This window comes from Ixodes scapularis, unplaced genomic scaffold (genome assembly GCF_016920785.2).
Source record: "Ixodes scapularis isolate PalLabHiFi unplaced genomic scaffold, ASM1692078v2 PGA_scaffold4__175_contigs__length_147842914, whole genome shotgun sequence".
Taxonomy (NCBI): domain Eukaryota; kingdom Metazoa; phylum Arthropoda; class Arachnida; order Ixodida; family Ixodidae; genus Ixodes; species Ixodes scapularis.
This window is the reverse complement of record NW_024609879.1, coordinates 110,749,621-110,775,378: the sequence shown is the minus strand read 5'-3', so window position 1 is coordinate 110,775,378 and position 25,758 is coordinate 110,749,621. Positions and strand designations below refer to the sequence as shown.

At 45.3% G+C, this 25,758-nt stretch overlaps 1 protein-coding gene across 1 annotated transcript; it reads left to right on the top strand.

The window, feature by feature from the left end:
• Positions 1-344: 344 nt before the first annotated feature.
• Positions 345-25,325, top strand: LOC115320777 (cleavage and polyadenylation specificity factor subunit 2). Its single transcript, XM_029980955.3, has 16 exons — positions 345-715; positions 2,308-2,573; positions 3,491-3,736; positions 5,458-5,546; positions 6,542-6,640; positions 11,023-11,145; positions 12,287-12,454; positions 14,622-14,719; positions 15,483-15,570; positions 16,085-16,191; positions 17,084-17,169; positions 20,005-20,249; positions 22,631-22,799; positions 24,033-24,088; positions 24,571-24,705; positions 25,207-25,325. Exons 1-16 carry the CDS (start codon positions 567-569, stop codon positions 25,297-25,299), a joined length of 2,217 nt encoding a protein of 738 aa, XP_029836815.1. The 5' UTR covers positions 345-566; the 3' UTR covers positions 25,300-25,325.
• Positions 25,326-25,758: the final 433 nt, after the last annotated feature.

Genomic DNA, 25,758 nt, shown 5'->3' with positions numbered 1-25,758 from the left:
CCAATCAGGGCTCGGCGTACTGACGTCACCACTACTTCCTTTCTCATGCGCAGAAGACGAAAATGAGCCCACTTGCGAGGCGTATTAATGCTTCTGCTGTATTAAATTTGGGGTTCTAACATTTGAACTCTACTGAACTCGGATGTGCGTTTCGCAAAATTCGCTGCCTACCTGTATAGTTTCTGTTTTATAACTTTTTTATTCACTAAACATAGTTTTTTACCGCGTTCATACTACTAAAAACTGGAGTTTTTATTATAATTTTCACGGTAAATGTTTTTATACCGAATCAGTACAAACAAAAATAGTCTGTGTTCAGTCGTTCAGTTCCACACTTAGCCAATCCAATCTGTCTTCAATCCAAATATTTGCGACAATAATGGCGGCGCCGGCAGCTCTTTTTCGCGCGGTGACTTCTCGGAGGTCTTGTAGTACCATCGAATTCTGTGTTTAGCGAGAAGAGCAAACACCAGCGCGTCCGTATGATGCGAAACTGATATCACTTTCCTGTGTATATAGAATCGTGTCTGCGAATAACGTAGACTGCCTGAGCCCGACTGCTCGCCATGACTTCCATCATCAAGCTTCACGCCATCTCCGGCGTTCAAGACGAATCGCCTCAATGTTACCTTCTACAAGTAGATGAGTTTAAGTTTCTGCTAGACTGCGGTTGGGATGAATTTTTCAGCCTGCAGGCCATCAAGGAGATGAAAAAGTGAGCGTCTATCTTCAACACCGCTACCCACCCGGATGCACGAATTCATTAACGGAGCGCGGTGTCTTTCGTCCAAAATTAAGGCCTTGCTGGTTTGATCGCAAATTGCGTAAGATGATTTCTTACGTGCTGAATCAGAGCACGGGTAAAAAGCTTTCAATGTTTACTTTTTTTTTTCTTTTTTAGAAATCAGGTTTGATACTTCGAACCTTATCCGTGATTTGTCGTCGGTTGCTGTCGATTGGTTTCAGTTTCTACTGCTCGGTTACGTATGTTTTGCATAGAGCGTGGGTTTTATTGCCGTTATGGCAAAAACCAGTTGGCGAGTATTGGCCTCGAAGTTGCTCGGAACAATTACAGGACTGAAACTTGTAAAGTTGCCCTGAGTGAAACACCGTGGGCCTTCGACATGAGGAGGCTTCACGCCAGAGTCACTGAGCACTCGCAAAGTAGTGAGTCTTGGTGTGTCCTCTGGGAAAAGAGCAAAGCTCCCCGATTGGTCGCCCGCTACTGTGTCGAAGCCAGAGCCGACGTTCCATCGAGAAATATCGGATCGCCTGTGAACACTCGTTAAAAGGATCTATCCTCATTCATTCTGAATGGTTCCATAGTGTCCTCCCTTTTTAGCTTTAAACATTTAGTAATTTCGTTGTACACACAACCCCCCCCTCTGCTGTGAAGCTTTACACCACAAACCGATTAGGATATCGGTCTAATGCACCATCCAGTGAGCGTGAGCACAAAAGACGGTGTGAGCATCTCTATGCTTTTTAACAAGTCTGGTAACTAGTGACTATAGTCACTGGCAGGGTGAGAATGGCAGGGCATCCCCTTTATGAGCCCAGCCTCCAGCACACGCTCGTTGCCCTCCACCATGCTTCGGCTGCGTGTGCATGCTTGAAGCCCGCGAGGCGTCAAAGCCTTATCGAAGGCAGGAAGCACACGCTGGAGGCGGAACAACTTAAAGAACCTTCCTGCCTTTCTATTCCTGCCGGTGACTGTTACAATGTTTTCCTCCATTTGTCGACTAAAGGCTGGTTCACACGTTTACATTTGACTGCAATTAAGTGCATTGTGATCTCTTGTAACCGCATGACACACTGCCGCCATCTGTCGGGTAAGCCCAGAACTCATCCAACCTATATGTGACTATCGTTGGTGACACGTTAAGAGTTGAGGGGAAGCTCTTCCCACCTCTTTTCTCTTTAGCAGGGCGAATGCTGGAGAGGAGGTCACCTCCTCTCCTGCGTTCGCCCTGCTAATGTGGAAATAGGTGGGAGGTGCCTCCCCCGAACCCTTAACCTGTTGCCGACTATTGAATGAATGTTTTGCGGTGTTTGCAAGATCAGATCTATGCTTTATCTACGAGAAACAATCAATTACAACGTTGTCCTAATAATTTCGAGCGTACGGTGAAAAATAAAAAATTGTTGTAAAAAATTGTCAACATATATGTGCGGGTCAGAAGTTTTCCGAGGCTACCCCGACAGATGGCGCTAGCATGCGAGTGTTTTAAGCGCTCACGAGAAATCGTGCAAACGTGCGAAACCAGACTTAAACCGTCGGATCACCGACCTTGCGCTCGCTCGCAGGCATGCGAGCCAGGTGGACGCGGTGTTGCTATCTTTCCCCGACTGCGGCCACCTGGGGGCGCTACCGTACCTCGTGGGGCAGTGCGACCTCAAGTGCCCCATCTACGCCACGGTGCCCGTCTACAAGATGGGCCAGATGTTCATGTACGACCTGTTCCAGTCCCGGCACAACATGGAGGACTTCACCCTCTTCACGCTGGACGACGTCGACGCGGCGTTTGACAAGATCATCCAGCTCAAGTACAGCCAGACCGTGGCGCTGAAAGGTGCGCTCACTTTGTCCTCAATCCGCCGCTGATATGCGGCAGACGTCAAGGATGGTTGCCTGTGCCAACGTGAAGTCATTATGATTCTCCGTTTAGCAGAAATGACTCGTTCCCCGCACCCGCTCATTTTGATTTGGATTAGCATTGTACCGGCTCGTAGGTATGCAGTCACTACGGCACAATGTATTTTTATACGGTGGTACCGAACGGACCGAAGTGCCATTCCACAGTGGAGATTTTAATGCAGTCTAACTTCCCGGTGTCTGACCTCTAAGGAAAAGTTTACTTTTCAGAAATGTCATTATGAGCCTGTTTGTCTTGGCCAAGGTGTGCGAGCGTTCGTAACACGCGGCCGTGTAATGCTTGGATCGTGCATAAGGCTGCACTGCAGCGTTCAATCATGCAGAAGGCACGGTCGCTCGCAACCGTGCCTTGTGCATGGTTGCGAGCTGTGTGGACAGATGTCAGCATCTGTCCACATGCTGTAACGGAGCATCTAAGAGAATTAAGAAAGTTAAAATAAACCAAAGAAATATGCAGCTCGCACTTTCTGTCTCTTGTCAAAACGATAAGAATGGTCTTCCTCTAGCTTCCTTGTTCCTGTTATTTCCTTTCACAAATTTAAACCCACCAACGATAGTCTTTCAGCTTAGCGTCTGCGGGCAACGTAAAAAAGCGCACCAAGGCGTGACCGAGAAGTATTCGTTTCTGCTTGCCAGAGGCGCCGCCCAAATTTGAGAGCTATGGCACCAAGGTTACCATCACCAGTACCTCTACTGGGCTTGCTCTCAGAACTGTGAGTTCACGAGTTGTGATGTTTCGCGACTAAACAGGAAACTTGCGTCGACATGCATGGGGGACCCCATAGTGCTCGCCTCTCCTTCGCCAGACTGAACCGTTGCGTGACCGCATCGCAGGCAAGGGCCAGGGCCTGTCTATCACGCCGCTGGCCGCGGGCCATATGATCGGCGGCACAATCTGGCGTATCGTCAAGGACGGCGAGGAGGACATTGTGTACGCGGTGGACTTCAACCACAAGAAGGAGCGCCACCTCAACGGCTGCGTCATGGAAACACTCACGCGGCCCTCTCTTCTCATCACCGACGCCTACAACGCAAACTATGTCCAGGCCAGGAGGCGCACCCGCGACGAGCAGCTCATGAGTGAGTCTGGAGGGTGGAACGCTTCGTGCGGACCAGTGCAGTTTATTATCGTTTTAAATTGATAGCCTTATAAGGCTGGCTCGCACACTCGTCACTGCTTATGAATGGGTGCCGTATAACCTCTTGTGACCTTTTACGACTGTGGAACACTCGCAACTTGATATATGTCCTACTTTTTTGCACATCATTGTCTTTTTCTTAGCTCGAAGGACTTTTGACAGTGCTATAAACGGACGTTTCTCGTAAATAGCTTGTATGTATGACCTCGCAAATACCGCGAGGCCTTTGCTTTAGTTAGATGCGATTCCGGGGTGGCCTCGTAGGTGGCGCCAGCATGCCAATCCATTTTCTTGTCGCAAGAAATCGCAACAACTCAGTCGTAAGCAAACGCAAGTGCGGGAAGCAGCCTTTGTGGGGATCCCTGCACGGGCCTTGCTTGTTTGTGTCAGTGTTGGTCGCATTGTAGCAAGGCCACGGAAGAGAGTGCCAGCAACGGAGCACAGCTGTTGGTTTTGTCATCAGGGCGCATGCGACCAATGGCATTGCACCGCATGGAGTGCTAAAAGGGGGGGAGGGGGGATAAGCACTACACTAACATTCCCACCCCCTACCGTGCAGTAGGGTAGGAATTGCACATTAGTGCTTGTTCATTGCATTCAATGAAATACCTAATCCAGGCAATCTTTTTTTCTCTTTAATGTAGAGGGTGTGATTCTGTTAGCTTAAAAATGCATAAAGTGCTTTCTGAAAAAAAGAATACTTGTTGGTGTGCACGTTGGTAATGATGTAACTTTGGAAAGAGTTTTATACATAAAGACAAGACAGGACGACGCAAATTTTTTTGTGTTATATTGTTTGATAGGTGTCACTTAGAAACTGCATCTGGTTCCAGATTGCAATACCGCCTACTGACCCCATGGCAATAAGAATTGTGCAGACTCCTTTCCCTCGGGTTCTGCTTCTTTTTTTTCTGGACCGATGCAGATTAGGAACGTTATAATTAAACCTTGTTTTTAGGCGCGTTGTGCACTGTATTTTGACAAAGACGCAAAACGTTAATGGTGCAAAAGGCTTAATACTGAAATTTTCGTTTCGAAACCAGCCAACTATATTTTTCCTCGCATTCTCTCGCTGGAGCCGAAGTGATGCGCCCGCCTGACTGCATCAGGTGGATGGATTGATGGATATCAATCGTATTCTTTTTTACGGGCGGTAGCTTGCACCACCTAGCCTCAAAATTGGGCTAGGTGGCGTATGGAGTGTGCGTGCTTTTTCATGTCCTAGTCATATCTTGCCATCTCGGACGACAAGCCGGAACTTCTCACACTTCTCTCAAGGCCTCCGCTCTTCGGCCCATCTCAGTTCGTCGGCGTCGTGTCATACAAAAGGGACATTAAGTCACTGTCCGTCAGAGGATTTCTAATTCTAACGGTGTCAGATTGTGAAGGTCCATCACATGCACGTGCGAACAAAACAGCTGCCGAAACATGGTTCGTCGGAGCAGCGGCAGCTTGGGACAGCTGGGGATCCGGAGACACCGCTCTGATCCTCAAAGCTTCACCGGTATCTTTATATTAGGTGGTCTGTTTCGTGTTATTCCCTAGGTTAGAAATAAAATAAAGTTGATTCTGTTATGTCCTTTTTGCTGCTTGCCATCGCAGTAGGCCGTGCTGTAACTTTTTCAATCGAATAACTTTTTTTTTTTTGTCATCTCTGTCTAGCCAACATCCTGCAGACCCTAAGGAACGGCGGCAATGTTCTGGTGTCCGTGGACACGGCAGGGAGAGTTCTGGAGCTTGCTCACATGCTGGTAGGTGTCCCATCGTGCCGCAGTTTTTTTGGTCATCCCCGCCCCTCAGGGCCAAGACTGCCATGCCTACCCTACACCGCTATGGCGTCGTGTGCATAGCATTCAGCTCATCGCCTTTATAGAGCTTCGCGCTGTGGGCTTTTGTGGCACGGGCCTTTTGTTCTTCCGTGGCTACTGTCGCAATTTGTCAGCAAGAACACTTTTCTTTGGTGCTTTCATATTTGTACTTTAAGTAAGCGTCTTATAAAGCAAAGCTGCTTTCCTTTAGCCTTTGCTACATCCGTGTTTTTAATTTCTGAGTTCATTGGGGCTGTTTTGTTTTTTAGAAATTTGAGAACAATTGAGAGTCATCACTTGATGGACTCACTAAAAGAGCAACGTAGAAACAGATAGATAAAAATCCTCCTAGCATTCATTATTAGTAGCATACTAAAAAGAAAAGTTTGGTTCCCTCTGGAGCGTGACAAATTTCCCCCTTCTTTATATGGCGTACAAAGATGCTCATATGTGCATTTAAGATCGGTTACATAATTGTTAGTTTGTCAAGTTTCTCAAAATGGGAATGATTCAAATGCAAAATGCATTGCTTTCTTCTGACAATCTCATCTTGTAAAATCTAATTTGTACGGTGCTTCAACTGTGCAAAAAATGTTTTTTTTTTAGGTGACAACGAGTACAGTAAAGATAGTATAATCACTTACAAGGTGGAAATAACAAGGAAAAGTTTCAGTTGCCCTGCCTCTGGTGCAACCTTTCTACCTTCCACAATGCTTCAACGTCCCGCACACCTCAAGCGCACGCGTGCCTCTAAAGCACAGCAAAAGGCATGTAGCGCATGCTGGAGGTCGGGCATTTGAAAGACGCGCACGCATGTACGGACTTCCTTCTGGTTGAAGTGGTAATGAGGCACTGTCCGCGTGGCTGAATTGAAAGCAACGCGTAAGCCCGCAAGTCGCGTTGCGTCGACTGTGTTTCGAGTGCATTCTTCTCCGCAGGAACAACTGTGGCGCAACCAGGACTCCGGCCTTATGGCATACTCGCTGGCGCTCCTCAACAACGTCAGTTACAACGTGGTCGAGTTTGCAAAGTCTCAGGCAAGTCTGAAAAAAAACATTCAAGCGTGCGCGAAAAGTGCTGGGATTGAAAGGGCCGTGGAATGCAAAGGGCACCGGATAGTCCTTCTCTCTTGCACGTGCTTATCTTGTTGGACATATTTCATGTTTTCTTTTCTTGTCCTTTTTTTTTTTTTTTTTGTGCACCACTGGCAGGTGTTTAAAGCTTAAGAGATATCACCTTTTTCGTTCTCTATCACTCTATCAAGGCCGATTTAAACGTAACTTAACACTGTTGCAATGCTGCATCACTAATATAGCACTGTATCAGTGCTGTGTCACTAGTGCTCCATCAGCAAGATCGGTGCCATTTTTAGCACCGACTGTACAAATTATATATGTATATGTCATGTGTTGTTCAGGGGGACACTACCAAGAAAAGACAACAAATGTCTGCAAAGAAAAGTTGATTTTTAAAATGGATTTTGAAAAATGTCATATTTACATCCACCATCATCTAGAATATTTCCAGGAAGTTTTATTTGTTTACATGGCATAGTTTTTTTGTTTTTTTTTTTTCATATAAATAGTGGTTTGTTTCTTTGTTGCTAAAGAAAAGGGAGAGAGAGGTTCAAGCACTTTGAAGACATTTTTCTCCGTTCCGCTTTTTGGCATGAATTTCAGTTTAAGAAAGCTCGTTTGGTAAGAGGACAAAAGGAAAGGCTCGCTCGTTGTTTTTTTAATTGTGAATTTAATAGGCAATTCAACTCTGGCATTGTTTTTTTACTTTGTGGATGTCTTTTATAAAAGATCTTAGGATTTTGTTGACAACAAAAGCAAAAACTTGTTTGATGTTTCCAGTGCGGTGATAGTATAATAGAAATTACTTTTTGGCAATTTTCTTTTCACAGTTGCACTCTCCAGGCATTCTGCTGCATTTATCTAGTGAAGAAAAACGTTGGGTATTGTGTTAGTTCTCAAACTATAGTTTTCCTAAACAATGTCATTGCACTCCTGATGAAAACGATTATAATTTCTTTCATAATTAATGTACACAGATGAAACTTTGCACTGCATTTTGCCTCGCAACTGCCGGCATATACTGTAAATTTTATTCATATTAAAGGGACACTGACGGGGTACTTTAGCTCTCCAAGATTTTCATTTGTACATGACATATGAGAGCCCAACTACCCAGAACACAATTTGCAGCTCGAAATTCGTTTTCTTTCCACCCAAAACAGTTGACTGAGAACTGGCCAGTTTTGAGTTGCCCTCACTCTCTTCTCCGTGGTCATGTGCCTTTTTTTATGGTTTAGACAGAACCACCAAAGTTAATCAGAGTCGTGGGTCATTGGAGGCACACACTCAGTACTAAAAATGGACAAAAAATATTATACCCATTTTTTGTGGCTTCTAAAAAGTTGCAACTACATTGATTAAAAAAAAAAAAAGTTGCACAGCCACGTGATTTTTGGTATCTTTCTCCTCCTCTATATTTACTCTTCCTCCCCAGTCCAGTGAGCAATTGAATTTTTTTACTTTATTAAAAATATATGTGACGATGTAGCAAAATATTGATTGGGTAGTATTCAGACAGCCTAATAAATCGCCTGGCAAAAAATAAAAAAAAAGTTTTTGGGGGGTGTTAGTGTCCCTTTAAGGGCCAAAGGTTTAATAGTTGACCCTTTTGGGTAGTGTCCTCCCTTTAAAAAACCCTGAATAGAAAAAAAAAAATTTAAACAGTCTGGTTGGGACATGCGTGTCAAAAAATTAATTTTACGGGAAAAAAAAAAATTTTTTTAGAGCAATATTGACGCCGCAATTTAGTCGGTAGTCGCCTCCTTTCCACTTCTTTTCTCTCGGAATTTCGGGCTTGTGGAGGAGAGGTGGATCGGCTTGTTCATCACATTGAGGTGGAGAGAGTATATGACCATTCCGTGACGTCACAAACTTTGCGCGCAGAATTTTAAAAAAATATTGCGCCGTCAATATTAATTTTAAATTTTTCCCGTAAAATTTATTTTTTGACAGTGTCCCAACAAAACTCTTTAAAAAAAATTTTATTTTCTTTCTTTTTAGGGCCTTTTAAAGGAGCTGTGCAACGATTTTAACGTTGAAATAATTGGTATCTTCTACTTTTGGCATTGTTCACCTTGTCAGAAAAGACAGAAAACACACCTCCTTCGAAATGTTGCGATTCCGCCACGTAATCGCGAGGCAAAAATTAGAATATTCCTCGACCTGCAGCCGCGAGCGGCGGCCATGAGAAATACGCGGCATGACGTCAATGGGGGTCTTGTAGAAAGATGGCAAGTTGTGCGAATACCTGCTCAGTAAAAGGTAACTTTTCTATAAATCTTGTCGTTCCAACATAAATATAAATGCGTCAAAACCCTGGTATCATCGACAAAACTTTTATTATACGGAGTTTTAGTGGTGCCATCTATCCTAAATCCACAAAACCGTCGGCTCTACCTCCGACCGCGAACAGCGGAACAGCCACCAGAAGCTGGAGGGGGAAGGGGACAGGGCCGGACGGGTATGGCCGGACCCGGATGAGACTTACCTCCTTTCACCATACTGTTCGCGCTGCGCCTGCCAGCACGTGGTCACATGGTCGCGAGTGGATGAGTTCTCGCTGCTCACTGATGGCTCTAGAGAGAGAGCTTCACCGGAACCCCGCACCACCCCCATTGACGTCACAGCGCACGTGACTCGGAAGATGGTGAAGGAGTTGAGAGGTGCCGAAAACCTCAATCTTTGGTTATTTTTAAAATAGAAACTAGGACATGCAGGCAAAAGCGGTTTTTTGTTCTTTACTTCAGCAAGGTCGAAACACCAACTCCCACATTATTTAGGCAAAGCACTGAAACTGTTGCACAGCTCCTTTAACATGAACAACCTTTTGTATAGACAACAATGTTTAAAAACAAACTGGGCAAACTTTTTTTTCTCTTGTCTCGTTGTTTTGGAGGATTTACAGCATGGATAATTTTTGGGGGCAACAGAGGTGTTTGTGTTAATGAGACATGACTATGCCATTGTATAACTGATGTACCACTAATGTAGTGGAAATTTACTTAGGTAGCTCTGTGGCATATCTGTGAACATGTCTTTAGTAGACATGGGCGAATAGAGGATTCCGGGTCCGAATCGATTTCGAAGCAAATAGTGATTTTGGCCGAATAATTCCGAATAAAATAGTTTGAATAGTACAAGCAACAAATACCGCAAGATATGTTTATAGTTTGGTATTTGCACTTATTTGGTGTTAGAAGTAAGTACTGTAATTATTGATTTCAAGTGTATTGAGTGCGGGAGCACAAAATGGTCGAAATGGTTTAAAGCTTGCGCCACCTGGCCGGAAATCCAAGCCAGAGTAAGTCAAACCCGTTTATATCGAACTTGCAAAAAAAAAACGTCTACCAGTTTGATATAGCGGGCAATTCGATATAAAAGTTTTAATAAATTTGACTCAAAAATACACTTTCTGCTGAAGTATTACACAATGAAGTAGTGTTGCATCTTCTGCTGCTTTTTCTTCATTGTATCCGCGATAACGATATTTTTCTACGCTATCGACGGACTCCAAAATGCTGAGGTGGCTACCTTCTATATACGTGTATTAGCGCCGAACTATGCCGAGAGCACGGAGCACGTCCGAGCAGGAGCACCTCCTCCTGCTGAGTGCCATTTTGCTCTGCAAGTTGGTTTTCCCCTAAAAGAATTGGGTGAAGCCAACTAGAAAAGCAATATGACTTTTTTTTTTGGGGGGGGGGGGGGGGGGGGGGCGTTAATTGTTTAAAAGAAAAAACAGTATGGGAGAGGGAGCACGGAACACCCTTCTCCGCTCCCTCCACAAAATATATTTTGCGCGGCCGCCCGGAAAAGAAAAAAAGCTGCCTTGCTTTGCAAGCTGGGTTTCCCCCAATGCTGCCGCTCGTGTTGGGGGAAAGCCAGCTTGTGGAGCAAAACGGTGCTCTTGGCAGTTCGATATATCGGTAGCGGCTGCCATTTTTGTTCGATGCAACCGTCGTTTTTGCTATATATTATCACTGTAATATTACTGTGCACAAAGACTGTTCGATATAAGGAATCATTCGATGTAAACGGCTTCGATATAGTCGGGTTTGGCTGTATTTAGGAAGGTTGAATAATTCTATATTGTCGAATAATTCAATATTGTCGAATACTTAAATTTGATTCGAAGCGAATGCTGAATAGAACAGAATTCGATTGACTATTCGTAATAACCGAATATTCGCCCATCCCTAGTCTAGTAAACCAAAAATGCCATTCTTCTTTTTATTATTTTTTAGCACAAGATGTGATTTGTGTTTAGCTTGGTCACGTGTACTAGCTTGTGATTCATGCTTCATTTCTAAAATTGTTTCACTTTTTTTTTTTTTTTTAAATTTTAGGTGGAATGGATGAGTGACAAGGTGATGCGCTCCTTTGAAGGGGCACGCAACAATCCGTTCCAGTTTCGGCACCTCCAGCTCTGCCACGGCCTCGCCGAGCTGGCACGCGTGCCTGAGCCCAAGGTGGGTCGGGCTCTGGTTCAGTATTCCAGCTGGCGGCAAAGCTCGTTAGTCAACCTGAACTCGCAAGTTTATTGGTACACCGAGAAGCATACTCCCCTGTTGCCTGAAGTGAAAGTATGCAGGCAGACACAAATAAAATACCAGACAGCACAACTCGAAATCTCAAGAGGGATATCCAGGTAGGAACTGAGGGAGAGAAGACACAAGACTGTGCTGGGACGTTAGAACGCTGAGCTCTGGCTGGAATGATTAGAGGGTGGGTGCAAAGCTACCTACCTTTGTTTCTGCTCAGTTTCCGAATTCATTGGAGTGCTGGACGCCGGTGTTTGAAAATGTCTAACATTTGCCGTTTGTACCTGTATTGTGTCGTGCTGTTTGTTGTTTTATTTCTTCGTGGGTTGGTGTTTAAATTACAATCCTGCTATGTGTTTGCATTGTCTAGGCTGTGGATTCGATGCAAACCAGAAGGGTATCTTGGGGTATGAGGTAGTCACATTGTCAGCAGACGGTCTCCTTGGTAGTTAGAGGAAGGCAGATTTGTCAAATTGATGTCTACATTTTGGGTTCATTCTTTGGTTCTTGGAGGAAGCTGAATTTTGCCCAATACTTTTCTAAACCTGGAGGGTTCCGTCAAAATTAGATTAGGCAAAAGTTTTTCTAAAAAAGGTGGAAAAAAACTGATAATCTCAACAACTATAGTTTTTTTTATTAGGGATAATGGAAATGAGATCGAGTACAAATGTATGGATGGGCATAATCTACATTAGACAAATCCAAATAAATAAAAAAAAAATGGGGGGGGGGGGGGGGTTGTAAATAAACTCTGAAGTGTTATTTTTTTTTTAAAAAAGCTTGAATGCACAGTGATGGTTTTCACAGCCTGAAATTGGCTCGCAAAGGGTGACAATTTCCTGAATCTTAGTTTTTGACGCACAGCTCGACGGATGTCACCCCTGTAGGTTTCTCGGTTGCGAAACATCATTGCACGAGCTACGCCCGGATACTCTTGAGCTACCAACGACGGTAGCGAACCGACCTTACGCTGTCTAAATGCAGAGGTCTAATTTGGCCTTCTTTTTGGCAGTGTCACTGCGAAGCAGCATGCAAAACATTCGTGTTACACTTGTGACGGGCTTTTCAGGTGGTGCTGGCGAGCATGGCGGACATGGAGTGCGGTTTCTCCCGGGAGCTGTTTGTGCAGTGGTGCCGCAGCCCCAAGAACAGCGTGGTGCTCACCAGCAGGACCGCCCCCGGCACCCTGGCGAGGCAGCTGGTGGAGAACCCACATCAGCAGACGCTCACCATCAAGGTGAACGTCTACTAGCGTAAAAATCAAATACAATCTTTTTTCTTAATTTTTGTGGGTTGGTTTTTAATAATGGGCTTGAGTTGAGCTGGTTGGTTCTAGAGCATCACGAAGTATTGTTATGAGGGTGCGATAACGCGGCCGGCTATAAAAATGCTCGGTGCTCTGCCAAGAATCGAACCCTGAACCTAACGCTTTGCACTCCGATGCTCTAACCCTACTCCAGTGGAGCAACTCGGAGGAGCGTCATTATGGTCGCCGTGCGCTCGTGGCACTCCAGTGCCACGCGATTATGTCGGCCATGGGTTCTCCAACTGGGTACCGCGGAACAAGGGGGTTTTGCGAGCTGGTCTTGTGGGTTCCGTGAACAGCCAATTTACTCTCCCCCCTCCCTAGTTCAACCTTCCGTGGACTGAGCCATGGATTGAGTTGGTGTTGCAAACAAAGCAGGCCTCACCTTTCGCACTAATATGTTTACATATTTTACATTGTGCCCCAGGTTAACCGCTCTGCCTTCTTGCTATGAGTACCGTATATACTCGCATAATGAACACTTTTTCCTGAAAAATTGGCACTGCAAATGTCATATTAGGCCCCATTCTGACACGGCAAGGTACTGTGGCACGTCTCCAGTGGCGCACCCACGGCTGGTCGGGGGCGCACCACAGTAACCATGCTCTATAAATTGCAAACCTTTTTAGGGCACTTTACGGGGTGCCTTTTGCTGATGGAAAAGCGCCCTACGAAGCTCACTCAGGATGAAAAGCAGCGCGACCGTCCTTGGGCGATATATATTGCTAGTATCCGGCGGCACGCTCAGGTATATCGGCGACTACGCGTATAAGAACTCGTACCAAGTCCAACCACGGACTGCCAAGGCCGCACGCACGGATCAAGTTTCGTTCACGGAGACAAGAACTCGTACGGAGTCCAACTGCCGAAGCCCGCTCGCACAGATCAAGTTTCGTTCAGGGAGAGGCTACCAGACACTCTCAGCCTACAGCACAGGGTGCACCTCGCTGTGCCCTTCTGTTACGGATTAAATAAACACATTTAGCCAGAGTATATGAAATTAGGCCTAATCCCTTTCACAATTTCATCGTCCGAAAGCGGACCACAGACGTCGGCTTGTTTGTTGACATCAATGCATCCAATAGGCGAAGAATGTCCGGGGCTCGGCAATTCCTCAACCCAAGCTTCGTCAAGTGTGCGGAACACTTGGTTTCACAATTGATCACTTCCACAACTACCGCAAGTACGCACTTGCGGCCATTACGTGAGCAGCCTGGCTTGGCTTCACTTGGCTTGATTATGCCTGACCGCTTGGCGGCAAAAGAAAACTGGCTTGGTGGCTTGCTGAATTGGACGCAATTCGAGACTCTCGGATCCAAAAATTGGAGGTGCGTTGATTATGGAAGGGAAAAAAAAGTCAAAATATCGATGCCCGTTGTGGGGGTGCGTTCATTATGCATGTATGTTTATTATGTGAGTAAATATGGTAGTCTTCCATTTTGTCTTATTCTGTTGGTGCAATAAACTCCTGTTCACTATCTAAACGCCTTTATTGCTAGTATGATCGGTTAACAACAAAGGGAGGGGGTTGTTCCTTGGGACTTTTTGAGGCTTGCTGGGGTTCCCTAGGATGAAAAAGGAGAACCCCTGATGTAAGCTATTGCTACATGATCATGTGACACCCCCAGTGTCACGTGATCATGTAAGCCATTGCTACGTGATCGTGTGACCACTTTAGCTGTCATGGGATCCACTAGAGGTACGCAGTTACTATATTAGGTGACCACATTACATACCAATAAATCACGGTGTGTCATTTGACACGCCAACGACTTCAAGTGACCAAGTCCGCTAAATTTAGGAAGAAAAACATTCTGCATATTTTTGACTTGATAGGTATGATTAAGGATGCTTTCCTTGATTTCTTTTGTCCCAAACCAATGAACGGTATCTGACATGCAACAAAGCCGGAGAATTAAAAGGGCGACAAAAGTTATATGGTATGTTTGAACATTTGTGGCACGTAAGTTTGAGCGTGTTTATTTGCCCTACATAGCTTTTTCCATGAGCTAACGAACAAATGTCGCCTGCAAAGCCAGGCACTATGGGAAGGCGTGTAAACCAAACTTGTGCTGATTGAAGGATTCGTCTTCCACAGGTGAAGAAGCGCGTCCGTCTAGAGGGCTCCGAACTGGAGGAGTACATGCGCAGGGAGAAGGAGCTGGCCGCGGCACGACACAAGGCAGAGAGAGACACGTGAGTCGACTCGCCTTTGGACCTCGTTTGCACGAGACTGATCCAGAGCCGAAACAACTTGTTGCAGCCCACAAATCGATCGCTTTCGGTCGTAAAAACGGTTTCAGAGTCAGGTAGACGCACTGTATGTGAGCGAGGTGCACTCATCTTTTTTAATTCAGAACACATAAACATCGCCTTATGCGAGAGATGCAGCAAGGTTGGGAAAACGGTTCTCCACAAAAACGTGATCTGCACAGATGTCGTTTTTGCGGGAGGGCATTTTCTCTATCCCGTCGATCACAACAATTGGTTATCCACGTGCCCTGTGAGCAAATGGATGCGCAGGTTTCGTTTGTAAGCATTGCATCGAGTAGGTATTACTCGAGCAAGTGGCGTTATTTTGGGTGTTGGTAACAAGGTTTAAAGAGGTCCTTAAGCATGCTTGAATTTCAATGTTGATTGCAGAGTGGGATGTTTTTGATCTTTATAGCTTGAATCGAAGGCACCACAGTCGTCATTCTTATTGTTCCTCGTTTATTTTGTCTCCAGCTAAATAATTGAAACATTTTCACTTTATTCGGAAAGTGTTTCTAAACATATTTTAAAACTGAATGCTGCCGCAGAAGGGCAGCTCTTGTCGTAGTCGTGCAATAAGTTACACTCCTGAAAACACTAATGCTCTTAAAATTCCGTATTCCGTGATTTCTCATTTTCTAATTAAGCCTCAACGTTTCTCTAGAAATGCATAAAATATTTTTTTAATTAAAACTTTGCGATTCAGGGAACTGGATGCTTCAGACTCGAGTGAGGAGAGCGAAGACGACATGGACGTGGATGAGAAGAAGCCCCTGCCAGAACCCAAGGGGGAGGTGGGCACCACACCCTTCTTTTTTTCCCTACTCATGAGATAGCTTTAGCAACAGCCATAGAAGTATTTCATTGTGCATGGCATAGATAACTTTTCTTTATCGTAACGCACAAAAGTTAAAACGTTCGGGATCGACCTCAGCTTTCTTGGCAACAGCCTTGACCTTTGTATGACTTGCAGCAAATTTGTCAAATTTTAAAATGAAAGAAAAAATATTTGCACGTGACAAGCAGATTTACAAATCGCCTCGATTAGGACAGCTGCAACAAATACTCCTTTTACATGCCCCAATTCATGTACTATTTGTATTAAAATTAACGGAGCTTTGAAGTGGACATGTGGGAGGTTGGAAACAACCTTTACGAGTTCAATTGAATTTTCGTTTTAAGTCCCGAATTCGCTTCAAACTCTAAATCTACCATTCTAAAGTGTTGGCGAGCGCGTTGGTCGCAACGTGCCGCATAAATGGGTGCGTCTTCGAACCAATGTGGTTGCGTTTTGACGGGTTCCCCTAGGCCAAGTCCAAGTCGTTGGGGTTCTTCAAGCAAGCCAAGAAGTCTTACCTCATGTTCCCGGTCAAGGAGGAGAAGATAAAGTGGGACGACTACGGAGAGATTATTCGGTACGTAGGTGGATTTCCCACAAACTTCTATTGTTCCTTTCACCTTACGATGAACCCCCACCTTGTGCCACCAGCCATTGGGAGACAGTTCAGTACCACGTGGGTGCCACGTGATCTTCGGGAAGGTTGCTGCAACGTGCAGGGCACTTGGTCACGTGATACATTCACAGCGCTAGATTGGCTGGGGTGGCTTGTAGCATCCGCTGCGGTTCATCGTAATTGTGAAACAGAGCCCAGTAGACTTCCTACAACTTTTAGAAGACTTCTAACAGACTTCTGATTTTCAGGAATTGTTTTACTTCATTTTCCCGCCTTTGCACGCAAGCGCTGGTTGAACGAGCTTAGGTAGCGTTCCACGATAACAACCTATTTAACAAGCATGTCAGAAAAGCTTTTAGTATCATTTACTTTTGCACTTTTGCGTAAGTTTTGTTTGAGTGAATGAGGCTTTTCGTGACGAGACCTGCTAGGCTTCTTAGAGTCTGTTCAAATGGGGTTTTACCACACGGCCTCTGTGCCAAGCCTACGTCTGGATTGCTTTGTCGTATCACCTTTCTGACTCGAAGCGAGCGTGGAGCCTGGCAACGAGAGTTTTTAATGTCAGAAATGCGATTGCATGGTCAGTCTATAAAATGCAAAAAGAAAACCGAAGAAGTTTGTTTGTTGGCAAATCTGTTCTGATTGATCTTTGGGAGAGGATAATTTGGTCATCGTAATATAATTCTTTTCTTTTTTATTTTTATTTTTTTAATATAGAGGCTGACTATGCTCATGGGTTGGCCGGGCTCAAACCTATGTTTTGTGAAGATCTTGCACCTATTTTTCTCTTGTCGTAATGCTGTGGACAGTTTAAGGTGCCATTAGTTGATGAGAGCTTGCATTTCGTCTGCAGTCCCGAGGACTTCGTGATGGTGGACAAGACGACACAAGAGGAAGAAGCAGACGACACGAAAGCAGACGACGACGACCTTGCCCAGGGTGAGCATTTCTTTTGGACTCACTGGCTCATGGTTGGTTGTCATCATACTACCACCAGACTCCCTCTCCTTATACATGAAAGCTAAAATTGCTGGACTTCATCCCTATCTCTAGAGCACCCAGAACAGATGATGGAATGATGGTGGATTTCCCGCTCCTGCTGGAAATATGGGTGTTGCCTTTCATGGCATTAATTTGTTAAACAACAGTCGTTGCAATATTATAGTATACCTAAAGAAATGTCAGGTTTTTCGAGAAAAACCTCTACTGCGAGAGTGTCTGTTATATCAGTGCTACCTCAAATGCCTCTACAAATATTCTGTACCTGTATTACAAGCATGCTTCAGATTTGCTTTACTATACGGAGGTTCTACTGTGTACCAGTATCTTTGGTATATGGCTGAAAATGAGCTTTGGCTCAAAACGAGTCTCAACGTGAATATTGCACTAAAAGCTTCTTTTTTTTAAGTTTGTTTTGTGGCATAGGTGTAGGTATCCCGGACACCTAAGAAAAATGTCTTCTGGAAATTCAGTGTCAATTTAAAGGGGTTGTGCAACGATTTTCAGAATTTGGCCAATGAACTGCAGGAATTAGTTTGTGTCACCTAAAACCTCTTTCTGTTTACCCTCGTCCCCAGCCACGTAGTTCACATACCTGATATGGAGGGACAAAAAAAAAAAAAAAGCAAGACATTACAATCTAGAACAAGTAAAAAATTGAGCAGTCTTGTGTTAACAGCGATAGCTGCAACACGTCACGGCAAAGTCGTCGGGCATCGGCATCGCGTTAACGCACCGTGGGGCGCGTGAACGAAAGCATTCGGAACAAAATAGACACCTGGCCATTTTCTTCCGAACGCTTTTGCTTTCTTTTTGTTCCGGAGCACGTGAAAGCGCTTCTCCCGGCACGAGCTCTTGGCATTGACAGTGCTACAACAGCACTTTGTTATCTACTTTTGTTTTTCCTTTTCTTTTTTTTCCCAGAAAGAATGTGCAATGGGCATTGGTTACTAGAAAAATCCAGAGTATAGAGCAGGTTATTAACGCCGTGGCGTAGCTTGGTCACGTCTCCGCTTCATATGCAGTGAACCAAGGTTCGATTCCCGCAGGCGGCAGACAATCTTTTTCAGGGATTTTGTAACATCAACAATGGACGCCCTGCATCGCCAACGACAACATCAACAATGGACGTCGTTTCCAGTGGTGGGAGGAGCCTATAGCAACTATCGCTGTAAACAAATATAGAGGAGGCAAAACCAGGAATGACGAAAACGTTAACACCTTCCAGTTGCTTGGCAAGGACAATGCAATGTTTTCTCCTGCACCAGAAGCCCTTTGATTCAGGATGGCGACGACTATGCGGAAAAGGAATATACAATAAAAAGCAGAAAACCATTTTCTTTTTTTTTTCTTTTTTTTTCGCTTGCTATTTTTTGTTTTAAGAAAGGAAACAAATTAAAGTTTGGAGGACGCCTCAACTCTTCAGAGCCCCCAGCCGCTCCGTCTGCAACTGTCGACTTTTCAAAGATTAGCATCGTTGAAGGTTGCAGGGAGCGATTAAACAAAATATGGTTCGCCACAAAGTCATACGGCGAGTGTGGCAGCGGTGTGGGACTGGTTTTGTTGGCTTCCATGTACTGCCCGTGATGAGACACCGTGGTTCCCATAACCGCTATATGCGACTGCTGATCAGCAAATAATGCATCTTTTTTTTTGCAGTTATGCAGCAGATTTGCAGTATTTCGGTGGAAGTTGGTGCGTTTTCACTCTCTCGTGCAAAGACAAACAGACTTTGCCACTTTGTTATACTGGCGTGGCAAAGGCAGTGGTAACTTAGAATGTGATGTGTTAGTGGGGAAAAACTGTGTACACATGTGAGGACTGGATGGTGCAAATTATTGCTGGGTGCCATCTTGTGCAGCGGCAATTTAAATGCTACTTTCTCAGAGCCTGTTGGAGTGAGACTCATTAGACCAATCGTGCAGAAAAGAAAACAATTAAAACGCGACAGCGCCAAGCCGAGCTCTGGCGATAGCTTGCGGCAGGGCCAAAAGCTTGGAACTACCTCCACCTGTTGCGGCAAAGTGAGCACATCAGACGGAGCGTCTACCTATTTTTCTGCTTTTCTGTCACTAGCTGTTGCATTCTTTCTCTAAAGAAGCTCGGAGCACGCTCGTTTCACGGTGCAGAGCACCGTTGTATGACTGAACAAGTGGCGTTCCCCCCCCCTCACTGATTGAACACCAGTACCAGCCGAACCTCTTCCTCAAGTTCTTCAGTGTTACTCCCAACGGCGGCAAAACACCACAAGTTCAGACATAGGGTGGCGCTCTGCTTCATGAAACGAGCGCACTCCAGGCTTCCCCAAAGAAAGCAACAGAAAAACAGACTCCTTCGTTGCAATGAGTTGAAATAGTTTCGAGTGTTTGATCCTCTTTTGCCGCGAGCTGGTGCCAGGACACTGCTCGGCGCTGTCGCGTTCCAATTGTTCTGTTTTCCGCACGCTCCGTCTAGTGCGTCTCGCACTTCAACAAGCTTTGAGAAAGTCATATGTACACCTCAGCTGCGGAAGATGGCACCTACAAGTAAGACGTCCACAAGCCCTCATGCGCTTACCTCGGACAGCACAAGGCCACTTCACGCCATCCAGGCTCCACATGTGTACACAGTTCCTATGCACTAACGCATCACATTCTGTGATACCACCGCCTTCGCCACACTAGTGTGGCAAAAGGGTAATTTTTTATTGGGAGTTTAGCGCCAATTAAAGTGAGACGGAGTACGAAACGAAGCACAGATTCGCAGTATACACCACACAAATGACGATCTTTGCAGACGTGGCCGAGGTGCCCACCAAGTGCCTGGAGAGCACGCTGAGCCTGGATGTGAACGCGTCGCTGCAGTACATCGACTTCGAGGGCCGCTCGGACGGAGAGTCCGTGCGCAAGATCATCTCTATGATGAAGCCCCAGAGGGTGATCCTGGTCAGGGGCAGCCCCGACGCCACCCAGGCCCTGGCCGCATTCTGCCGGACCTCGGGCGCCGTCCAGGGGAGGGTGTTCACACCAAGGCCCGGGGAGGTGAGACGACGACGCTTTTCGTATAGGGTTATTTCGAATAATACGCCTTTTGATATTCGCTTTACAATGAACTGTGATATTCATACTTTTCAAAGTGTTGATCGCAGTGGGTCAGCTCTGTTGAGTACTGCAGAGACGCAACACTCGCGAGCTTTGTGGGTGTTGCTTCTCTGCGATGCACAAATGCTCAGTAAGGAGCACATTTAACATGGCTAACCCACCACGATTATGCGAGAGTGTATGTTATGCAGTGACATTTTAATGCGAAAGAATTAACTGGGGGGGGGTCTCATGAAGCGAGCCGGCTTCATCAGTTTGAATCGTGAAAACGGCAGCTTAAATCCCTTCTCCAAGTGTAGCCAGCTCCCAGCTAGGAAACCGCGCGAAAAGCCTAGACATGGCACCTAGTTCCCCCTATACCAAAGGAGTGAAGTAAAGCTGATGAATTTTCGGCTTCAGTCCCATTGGCTGGCGCACATCAACGAGGCTCCCATTGGCCGCTGCGCGTCAGTTTGAACAATCGCTTACCCGATAGCGCTGCGTGTCGGCGAGGCAGCGGCTCCACCATTCCACGCCCAAGGTCAGCGCGCCGTACGCCGCAGTCGAAAGAAGGGAGCGAAGAGCAGAGTGCGTGCTTTCGCATTCACAACTCATAAGAAGTGCTTAGGTGTACCTCGAGCCTTTTCATAACCCACGATCATCATTCATATTTGTTTTCTTTTTTGTTTCTTTCTCGAATTTGAAATTGAAGAATGTTTGCTTATATCGATCAGATTTCTAAATCCCCTTGGGTAGCTTAGCTGCCACAAATTTGTCATTTACAGGATATAGTTTTTAAGTATAGTTATAATAAAATTAACTGATCTTAGAAGTGGACAAGTGGAAGCAGGGGCAGGTGCAGGTGTTTCCAGAGGGAAGGGTCAGCGTATCAGATGTTTGAGAAAACGCCCCCCATCCACTTCCTTGCCCTAAAATTTTACATATGTGGAATTCAAGGGGGGGGGGGGGGGGGGGGGGGTCACAATGTTTATACCTCGCTTCTGAATCCGCCACTGAGAGGTTGTTTACTATTTGCGCATGCCAAGTTTCGGATCAGAAATCAACTCATAGAATCAGACTTTTTTCTAAGGAACCCTAATCTAGAAAATTCTATAGAAGTTGAAGGCTGCTGGCATATGTGTACCATGTTTCAGACTCAGGTACAAGGTCTGGGGTGATACCTTGTCTATTTCTTGGGGTATTATAATTGAGGCATCTGTTGGCTGGAAAAACCTGGAAATATGGAGGAGTCATTGGGAAAATTTGGCCAGAACGTTGCAAAAGTCAGGGTCGCCTGGGAGCCAAAGATTCATTCATTGGAGGCATTCTTTGATGTGTCTGTTTGGGAGATTCATGACTTTGCAGTTCTAGGTAGGAGCTGTCACTGAGTTGTGAATCCTATAGGCATGTGCAAATAGGGGATTTCGAGTTTGAAGCAAATTAAAAGTGAATAGTGATTTTTGGTGGAATATTTTTAGATCAAGCATCGAATAGTTCCTTCAAGCCTTTCACTACCATGCATCATGCTTCAATGAAAATTCAGCCAACCTTATGTAGGTTCTTCCCAACCTTCCACTTGTCACTTTTAAGCTCAGGTTATTTTAATATAACTATATTTATGAACTGTTGCACCTAAACTACAAATTTGTCAAAGATATCCTAATCAAGAAGATTTATTTTCTATGTGCAAATATTCTCTGCTCAATCTAAAAATTGACAAAATAAAAGTATGAATAATGAATGCAGGTTGTCAAGAAATTGCTGCCTAAAATGTACCCTCGCATAATGCATAGGCCCGTTGAGCGCGCTTCTCACCGAGCTTTTGTGCTCTGCGGGGAAGCAACACTCGCGCAGCGTGCGAGCTTCGCAGGTATTGCTTCCCCACAGTGCACAGGTGGGTGGTGGGAAGCGCACTCAATGGGACCAACCACCCGCAATCAACACCTTCGAAAAGTATGAATATCGCAGTTATCTCGAAAGGAACATTGAATGTCGTATTATTCTAAGCTATTATTCGAGCATTCGCACAACCCTAGAATTGTATATATATGAATCTTGTTTTTTGTATTTTCTCTGTTTTTGAACCCGCATTGTGTCACTGTCCAGAACAAACAACACATTGCTGTCATCTATGTTTCTAGGTCTTTTTTTTTTGTTATTATTAGTCTGGAAATTTAGGTAGGAATTTGTTTGGGGGAAAACTCTGAGGAATATGGAGTCTCAAGTAGAGTAGTTGAGCCTTATTTATCTTCACTCGAGAGTCTTCACGCGACGTAGAAAGCTTCGTGTGGTCACACGAGCCCTTGGCCCGCAACAATGACGGACTTCCCTGTTGTTTTCAGGTGGTGGACGCCACGACGGAGTCGCACATTTACCAGGTGAAGCTACGGGACTCGCTGGTGAGCTCGCTGCAGTTCTCCAAGGCCAAGAACGCCGAGCTCGCCTGGCTGGATGGGGAGATCATCGCTGAAGAGCACCTGGCACCTGACGGTTCCAGGGAGGATGCGCCAGGTGAGTACACTCCCTCTCATCAAACTAACCCACTTCTTGTAGAAGAGGGTTACTTTAATGTGCTGTGAGCATTGAGGTAGTTTTCGATTTTAAGGCAAAATGCTTTTAAGGGCCTGTTTTAAAATCTAGATTATCGTTGCTCTAAACATTAGACACTGGAGCATCGTTGCTCCAGTGTCTGAAGGCATATTTGGAAAAGCCTGTGAAGCACCAAGTCAACAGGGCAATTTCGGCACTATGACTGCCGTATTTTCAAGAATGTCATGTCGCCTTCTTTACTGGAAGAGAGAGAGAATGTGGGGCCCGAGGCTTAGGTAAACATCCCTCGGTGATTTATGCGCTAGGCTTTAGCCAACGTTACTAAACCATTCAGTTGGGAAGCTCACCCTTGAAACATAAACCGCTCGCGTCCACCGAGACCATACTGGATATGATAACAGCGCCGCCCTTCAGTTACGAGTCCAAACATTAAAGTTGATTCGTATAGCTACTGCGAAATAGCACTGTGAAATGGCACTGTGAAATGGCACTGTGAAATGACACCACCGGCCCTTGAACGAGCCAGAGCGACTCAACCTGAACTGATCCGTGCAGCCATGCAGTTCCCGGAGCAGCAGCTGCAGTAGGAATGGCGGCATTGCGATCGCTTTAGCTCGGTTCTCAAGTATGGATTGAAGCCACTTTTTCGAAGCAGGCTCTAGGGCAGTTTCCCAACTGAGTTCTAGTAATGTTGCCTTTAGCCTACTCCCGGATTTGCTAACACCTATCGGGTAAGCAAATCTGAGAGTTTGCTAGAGGCTGGTACGCGAACACCGAGGCTTGTTTAGCTAAACCTTGCCCCACCCCCCCCATTCCTTCTCTCTCCCCCTTTGCAAACCAGATGATGTGACGTTATGAAAATGCACCAGAGGGCAAGAATAGGCCTGCTAACTTACGACACAAACTTTTCCAAACATCCCGTCGAAAGGGGTCACGTGATTGCGTAATTGCTGTGGTTTATGCCAGGCCTAACAGCGACAGGAAGCCAGTTGCCATCACACAGCAGCCGACCGGCGGTTCAAGTGCCAGTTCACAGATAATCCGTTCGGTGCAGTGTGTAATGTGTGTGACTGACCGGGTTCAGGCGGATGTGAGCGAAGGCTTTCTAAAGGCCATGCATTTAGAACGCCTCTGGGAAATGCCAAAGATGCAGCCGATTTTTTGTTTTATCTTTGCTTTATTTGTCTCTTTCAGACGTGGAAGAGTCAAGAGACAGCATGTACATACTCCAGCCGCTGCCTCCAAGTCAGGTGCGTAGTACTTGCCTGCCTCCGTGCCTCGCCTTCAATAGTTTGCATTACAGGAACGAAGGCCTCGCAACGGCAAAGCGTAATGGGGCTTTTTCTTTCCTTGTGTTTTGTTTTTCTTTTGCTTGCCCGATTCCTTGACGGTGCTTTGTATACTTGGTTGCAGTCACTGAGATGACGTAACCCTTTGTTCCATTAATGTTTGTATTGTATAACATTGTTCTCTGTTAGCTTTTGTACTGCAGCATGTTGTTCTTTATTGATGTTTGTACTGCAGTTTGTCGTCCTCCATTAACGTTGGACCCCAACGTTTTGGAATGCAAACGTTAATATTTGTTGGGGTACAAGCATTAATGTATGTATTGCAACATGTTCTTCATTAATGTTTGTACTGCAGCATGTTCTTCTCCATTAACGTTCCCACTGCAATACATTCTCTATTAACATTTGTACCTCACAATGTTGCTGTCTGCTACTCGTCACAGATTCCGGGCCACGCCACCATTTTTGTGAACGAGCTGAAGCTGTCGGACTTCAAGCAGGTGCTGCTCCGCAACGGAGTCCAGGCAGAGTTCTCCGGCGGAGTGCTCTACTGCAACGGCATTGTCGCAGTGCGGAGGGTGAGACATACATACTACCGGCGAATCACGCTTAATATGTCGCACAATTCGCTGCGTTGAAAATTTTGAGAAATGTTGTGTTATCTAGGTGTAGGCAATCTAAAAGAATAACAGAGTTCTAGAGCTACCAGAGATGGTTTCTTGGGCATTTGTTGAAGCACTCCTAGATACAAGCATAGTAGAACGTTTGGTGTCTGTCCAGTGAACGGCAAGAAGTGCTTGATTCCCTTTGTAATCGTTAGTTTTAGATTATATGCTTCAAAAATGGGGATACGCTGGAAACATGTTAACAGATTTAGTAAGATTTTATGAGTATGATATAAATGGTGGATCTTGAATAGTACCGTCATGAGGCCAGTGGCTAGTTTTGAGGAGATGGAGGTAGAGGGCAGAGGTGTGCATGAAAAACATTAGTAACCAACACAGTGTCACTGCACATTTTTGCAGTGCTTTATGCACACACTTTTGTTTTTTCTCTCACTTGCCCTTGTTTCCGTTTAGAATGAAGCTGGCCGGATCAACATCGAAGGCTGTCTGTGTGAAGACTACTTCAAAGTGCGAGAGATCCTGTACAAGCAGTATGCCATCATCTAACATTAAAAACAGGGAAGAAAAATGCATTGTTGTGCAGTGTGTTATTTTTGCTAAAACCTTGGAAAGTTCTGTTTTCATCAAGCCTCACTTGGGCCTTTTCTTTTATGTGCAATGCACAAGGGTTAGGTGGGCCAGCGGTGTTGTAGATCAGTGGGTTCCCAGGGGAAGCTGCCCACTGTTTGATGTTTGATGTCTTACAAGTACTGTGGCGTCATGACCTGTCTGATGTACGTATTTTCAGAACTCAATTACTGTCCCTTTATAGTTATTTAACTTTTAATTGACTTTTTTGCAAAGAGCTTATCCTTATTTCCTTCACATTTGTTGTTTTCAAGGCATTGGCTTGCAGTTGAGATCAATCAGTTCTTTTTTTAACATGAAGTGTTCTTTGGCTAAGTGTTTGGCATTTTATGAAGCAAAAAGTGAAGCCTGGATAAAACCGTTGCATCGAGGCTCGAC